The following is a 7031-nucleotide window of genomic DNA, read 5'->3' as shown; positions in this document are numbered from 1 at the left end:
ATCCCTGTCTTTTAAGGAATGCTTTCTGATTACACACCGGAAATTATAATGGGAAACATAAACTAAGTGCACCTTTAAGAGAGGAGAAAAGGGGATAATGCAAGGCGATGGACCTTGTTACATATGTCCCATCAGCAGAAGTATTTTATATAAATATATATATATATATATGTGTGTGTGTGTGTGTGTGTGTGTGTGTAAAGCATGTACGAAAATAAAATAGAAATAAAGTTACAATATTGAAGTAAATAAAAATATTAGCATAAATAATGACCTAATGACAATTGGTAATGACTGTTAATATGTACATGACAAAATAGATAGTAAAAATTAAAGTAATAGGAAAAAAAACAATTAAAATAATAGAATAAATAATAAAAAATTAAATAATTGTAAAAAAATCAATTAAAAATAATGAAATAGGAATTCAGGAGGTTATTTGGAGCTGGCCTGCTGCTCGCCTGCCCAGGAGGGGCAGGAGCGGGGCCATGTCGGGGATGCCACTGCTCCCGGGGATGTTCCCGGTGCCTCTCCCGCTCCCAGCAGCATTCCCGGGAGCACTAGAGGGCACTGTGGGATTTGGGCCACCCCGGCCTCCGCCGCCGCGGGGGTCCCGAGCCCCTGCGCTGCCCGGGGGTGTTTCGGGGCTGTGGAAGCAGCGGGAGCCGGCACCGGACCGGCCCCGTCCCCGCGCGTGCCGGGCTCGGCACCGGCGGCTGCCGGCGGGCGCGGCCGGGTCCCCCCGCACGGGACGGGGCCGCAGTCCCGCAGCTTCCCCCGCCCCGGGAGGGGTCCCGCCGGCCCTACAGGAACCCGAAACACCCACCCGGAGCCCGGCCTTTCCCTGCCCTCGCTGCCTGTGCGATTAAAAAGTCCGCGCCGTGCGGATGATTTCAGTGCGGAACGCTCTGCCATGCAAAACGAGCGCAATTAATGCCTTTGAAACAATTTATGATTTCCGGCCTACTTCAACGTGTATTAGCATATACCTGGTTTCTTTAATATACACTTTGTTTTTCCAAAACCACAAACATAGTTGCTGGAATTTCATGTGGAAGTGCTTAAGGGGTTGAAAGTTAACACCTTTGTGAGCCGAGCAGTCTCACAGTTGCTGCTAAACAAAAGCCTCTTTGTAGAAGCTTTCTCGAAATGTTTTCTTAACATGTTCCAAGTAGTTTTAGGCAGGCAACTAAAGTAAACAAGATGTTACCATGATAAAAACACTTGTGAAAACATTACAGAGTGCACTTAGTAGTTTCTTTCACATAAACTCCCCTTCGTTCCATCAAAGTTAAATGCACATGAAGCAGATCACCAGCATCAGTGCAACGCTGGACTGCCACATCTCGCCAAAGGTCTATGTTCTTTCTTTTAAAGAATATATTAGATTTAAAAATGCTACAGCCAGGATTAAGCACGTCTAACCCACAATCAAATTATAGGGGAAAAAAAAGGGGAGGGGGTGAGGAATAATAAAACCTTATTCCGTTTTCTGAATGTTTTGCCCTGGCTACCCTGCTGAATAAACCACCCTCCCTCCAGCCGGGATTTCCTGAACAACTTGCTGTATAAGGGGTATATGTTCCTATCTTCCACGGTCTTTAAACACATGCAAATGAAATCAAGGATATAGTCAATTTTGCAGGAAAGTCGCTCTGTGCTACTAATTGCTCCTTTCCCGCCTGTGAGACGCGTGCTGGTTAACAGGCCAGACACGTGTGCACCCTCCAGCCCTCACCTTGCTCCCTGCAGCCTGGCAGAGGCCACAGGGTCACCACCCCGAGACCGGACTTGTTTTTGTTTTTAGGCTCCGGGAGTGTTCTGGAGCATGCAGGGTGCTGCTGTTTCATAAGGCAGAGCAGCAGCCCCTGCTGCTATCAGTCAGCTCTACTGATACCGCATCACATGATAACCAATGGCTGATGGATTCAAAACAGAAACACAACACAACGACACTAAAACTGCAACTTATTTCAAAAAGAAACAGGGAAATAAATGCGTACAATAGCCCGTGTATCTGCTGGTTCTGATAAGCATCCTCCTGTTGGCTGTGAGTGAAAGACAACTAGGATCGTTATTTGTACAGTATTTATCTTTGAAATCAAGGGCCCTGTGGTGTACCTCACCTTGGGAACAAACACTACAGAATGATCACAGAAGAGTGTCAAATCTCTGGTTTTGATTTACCAACAGTTATGATATTTCTTCCTCAGGAGGAAAAGAAATGAACCATGTTTTAGACCTGCGAGTCCTTTTTTCTCCCTTAACTCCCCAATCATTTTATTGGCATACAGGGCCTTCATTCCACACACAACTTCTCTTTGCCTTTTCACAAGGTAAGTGAAATTAAGCAATACTTGATACACAGGCTGTATTTCACTTGGTAAACAAGAGCTTTTCCCTTGAGGGGGCCATCAAAAGAGTGTCACAGATTACACAGGTATCAGAAAGAAACTTCAACCATCTACCTGTTATCTTTTCATTGAGTAATGAATTCTGATAAATGGCAATATAATTTAAAGGACAGATGCTCCAAAGGAGACATGGAAGGCTACAGTATTTTATGAAGCAACACTCACTTCGTAACAGTGTCAATACACTGCTCAGTGACATCCATTTCTGCATTTGTTCTGGGTTAAATATCACTCTGAACAGTAAGACTTTGGACACTGCAGCATTTGGATGAGAAAATTTAGGTGATAAGTTTAGGAAGCTCATGCAAAATGCTTCTGTTGAAAGCTTTCAATGGAGACAAAAGCCAGACTGATAGTGAAAAAACTAGAACTGATGGAGCAGCTTCAAGTCCAACCTGGGCTGGTGCCAGTTTGCAGGTTATTCCCTAACTACTGACTGCTGCACATTATCTCCTCCAGCTGAACTGGTGGACTGGGTCTGTGTACTGAAACACCTCCAAAATACCATATAAAAAACCAGCCCTGCCTCTACCCATGCTTGTGATTAAGAGCTGTGTTTTTTATGTATGGCCACCTCAAAGAGACCACTCAAGATTCCTATGGAATCTTCCCGAAAGCTCTCACCTGGAACACAGGACTAGAACAGGAAGCAAAGGTGGCACAACCTGACCATATGTGACCACACACTTTATTCTGCTATCAAAGGCTACCACAGCACCTTTCCCTTACACTTACAGCAGTAATGATGAGAATTGTTTTAAAGGTCTAAATGCTATAGTATGGCATATGAATATGAATGAGCTGGCAAGTATGGCAAGATTAACATTTATTTCACTTAAGTGAACAACAGGATGAATTACAAGGAATGAGGCCACCCTTCATGGAAATTTATGACTAGCACCTTCTTATTTTGTAATCCTCTTGTAATGAGAACCTTCTCATTACTGTACCATTCCTCACTTGTAACATATGTTTATAGTAGGACCAGCGCCGCTCCTACGAGCTCAGGAGGGTTTTGCCAGTGGAACCACAACTGGTCTTTTCTGTTCTGAGTGCAAAACCCTATCTGTATCATCTAACATCACCTAAAAAATATCCTCTGCTTGCTTTTGCCCTTCCCTCCCTCACATAAAAATCCAAGGAACCGACCCAGAAACAGCAGGTACAGCTGAACCTTTTGGGAGTAAGTCTACTTATTCATCCTGAAGAACCTCATGCATTTATGTGGACTAACTTCATGAGATGACTACTCTAAATGGGAGAACAGTTTGTGCCTTTGTGCAATTAAATCACAAACATTGCCTGAGTGGCTGGTCTTTAGTGATCTTACAACCGACCAGCCACATAACTTGAGCAAAGACCAGGGACTAACCTTCAGCAACCTGGATGCACCCACAGCATGTGTGTACCTGGTGTCCTACCCAGACAAAGAACTCTTTTGTGATGGGAACAGGGGTGAGGTTGATGGTTTAGCTGTGGAGCAGCCATGTGTAAGCTATTAGGGCTCTGAGGTCCTTCCCTGCATCGGGATGCACACACTACCACATACTAGTCCATAATGCACTGTTTATGCAACGCGTAAAATTGTGTTCTTTGGCAGCCAGGAAAAGGTCTGCAGCAAACTGCAGGGGCCCAATTAATATAATTATAGTTTATTTTTAGTAGTGTATACTTTGTTCATTAGTTACTTATTTGACATAAATTAAATTTCATGTGTTGTTCTGCAATTCTCTGTTCAATTATGGAGTTAATTTAAGACTAGATTTCTAAATTAAAGTGAAATCAAGGTTAAAACAAGGTTTTATTATTTACATGATCGATACTGCAACTTAAAAATTATTTAAATAAAAGAAAAGAAAAAAAAGCTGCGGAACTGCAAACGCTGTTTTACAGCAATACACTGAACGAGACCATAATTTCCCCATGGGGCTAATTTACTATCCCCTGTTAAAACGTTCTTGAGCCTGATCCAAAAGCCACTGAAGTGAAAGGGAGCTCTCTGTTGACTTCAATGGGCTTTGCATCAGGCCCAGGGTGAGTGACAGCACACAAAATTTCAGGGCATGCTTTCTGTACAATGCAAGTGCCAAAAAAACCATCCTTACTTTAGGAAGGACTGGAAGTCTTCACATACTGCTTCACAGCCCGGCCATTTGCATACGCCGTGTCCGTACAGCGGGTGGCTGTGTGAGTGCTCCTCGTGGGATAAACTGGAGGGGAGAAACAGAAGAGACAACAAGCGCTGTAAACTCAAGGTACTGTAACAATTCATCCTCACAAAGACTCCTAAAGAGCAGCAACCAGATCCTGAAGCATCCCCAACATCTCACGGTACCCGCCTGACTCTTTGCGCGTGGTTTTTCAAAACAGAATTAAATACCATTTGCAGTGTGAAACATGTGTCATTCTTACTTAGCTATCCTCCTACATTTCATTCATTAATTAAGAGGTTTGTAAAGAATTTAAATTAACACGGACGGGGGAGAAATCATTTGACAGACCTGCTTAATATCCTGCTTGATATTTTGCTAAAAAATTTATGAACATTGCATATTTACAACTCAACTTCATCGAGAAGTCATCTCCATACAGCAGTGTCCCATTACACCACAACACAGGCGGACCTGAGGCTTTCCTCATGGCTACAGAAAGGAAAATCATCAAATTTGCAGTCCTGGCTTTCCCACCATGTTATTTATTTACTGGGTTGGGGTTTTTTCTGGTTGGTTTTTTTTCTTCTTACAGGCTGTTTCACTGCACAAATAAGGCCCCCTTACATCCAAAGAAAGATGATTTGAGATGTATTTTCAAATGCAAAACTCACCATAAAGAAGAGGGGGCATGCAATCAAAGGATTCCTCAGCATGAGGGGTTAGTGGGGGCTATTAACCTTGCCTAAGATTGGGCCGGAACGTCACAGAGCCTCCTAACTACTGAACCCAGGGTTAAAGCAAAAAATTCATATGAGCACTAAGGGGTTAATCCTTCAGCGGGATTCCAATCAATACGTAATGATTTGGCTGCACTGATCCAAGTCATGAGATGCTTTGATCCAGGCCACGTGGTGCTCAGGGAAATGTATCTGTTGCACTCACTGATGAACCATATTCTAAAATATCTTCTTTATTTGACTTCTGCATGGAAACTTCCTAAGGAAAGGAATTATTTTTTGCAACAATCTCCATAACCTTAGATGACTTTAAAATCAAAATGTCAAAATAATATTGAAATCTCTATTTTATGCTCACATGTGTATGTATTTTTCATGGCAAATATTTTTGCTACAGTATGTCTGTGCTGTATTATGGACTTCAAACATACACAAAGGATATGAACACATACCAGCATCTAGGTGTGGCTTTTATGACTTATTTCATCCTGGATTACAGGTAACGTTATGGATAAATGCCTACTTTTTGTCATTTTAATTTTACAAACACCTGGAAATGCTGTTTATTCTTCTTCTCTAATATTATCTGTCTGTGCACTCTGACAAAATTGAGTTCCTGTATTATTTCACATGCACTGGGTAGCCAGACCCTTGTAAATACACTCCTGAGATGACATCCGAAACACAAACTAGTTGGAAGAGAAATTCCTGCCCAGATTATGCCACTTTTGACTTTAAGCCCAATGAGAATTTGAAGATTACTGAAGGTGTTTTTAAAAATTATTTTACATTGAAAAAATAATTTTCAAAGTACTGACTAGAAGAGGTATTATGAGTTTTACATGAATCTAATTAACCATTTCATTAACATAATTTTTTTGGCTGTTTACAAATAGTCCTTCAAGCATATATCTATATGTGCAAGGTAATTTCCTAAAAAAAACCCAATAGTAGGTAAAGAGCCTTGCAAAGGCATTCTCTATATACAAATACTGGACTGGTTTAACTGAATCAGTCTTTTGAAAAATATTCAAGTGAGGAGAATCTCTGTAAAGTTTTTAAAAGAACTAAGGAACCGATGCATTATTTGCAAGGAAATTAAAAAATGCTAACCACGCATTTCCTCGGCTAAGGAAGAGGCAGAATGGCTGAACAACACCATGCACCCAAGCCAAATAGGCATATGGTCAAACATCCTCTATATACATCTGAAAATTCAGAAAATAATAGGGTTTATCATCTGTTTCTATACCTGGATACAGCAAAGGGTGAGACAGGAGGCTTTCATGTTAACACTCCATTAAAGTCCATAAAGACTACATATGAGAGTTATGATTTCAGTGTGTTTGGAAGAACAAAAAAAAAAAAAACGGCAGTGTATGAATCTGCCCAGTGCATGTTACCCACACACTGGGACTTGTGGTGGCCAAGTAAGGAGTAAGTCCCCCATGGGTTTTAAGCACTGTAAATCTCATTATAATATCAACAGGAGTCACATGGCTTAAACCCCCAGCAGGGATTTTTAAAGTTTCTCTGTGAGAGCCTAAAGGCCATGGCCAAGTCAACGGAAAGAGCCCTACCGAGATTTGTATTTATTTTTGAAATCCAAGTGCAAATCTCTTTTCTTTCCAGGGAAACTTGCACAAGACCAGACAAACTATGTAGGATGTGACACCCTGGTATTGTGTCCAAAGAAAATGACGGAATGACCAAGACAATATCAAACT

The 7031-nt window shown here is 41.7% G+C and overlaps 1 protein-coding gene across 13 annotated transcripts in view; it reads right to left on the bottom strand.

Annotated features, from left to right (window-relative positions):
- Window positions 1-7031, bottom strand: part of FOXP1 (forkhead box P1) — a 377320-nt gene that overhangs the window by 41598 nt on the left and 328691 nt on the right. For all 13 annotated transcript variants that reach the window (XM_050979145.1, XM_050979151.1, XM_050979152.1 and 10 more), the window contains one exon: window positions 4520-4624. In XM_050979145.1, the coding sequence (XP_050835102.1) occupies window positions 4520-4624 (105 nt within the window). The remainder of the gene's footprint in view (window positions 1-4519; window positions 4625-7031) is intronic.

Source organism: Serinus canaria, chromosome 12 (assembly GCF_022539315.1).
Source record: "Serinus canaria isolate serCan28SL12 chromosome 12, serCan2020, whole genome shotgun sequence".
NCBI lineage: Eukaryota > Metazoa > Chordata > Aves > Passeriformes > Fringillidae > Serinus > Serinus canaria.
The sequence above is the reverse complement of the archived record's forward strand: the minus strand, read 5'-3'. Positions and strand labels throughout refer to the sequence as shown.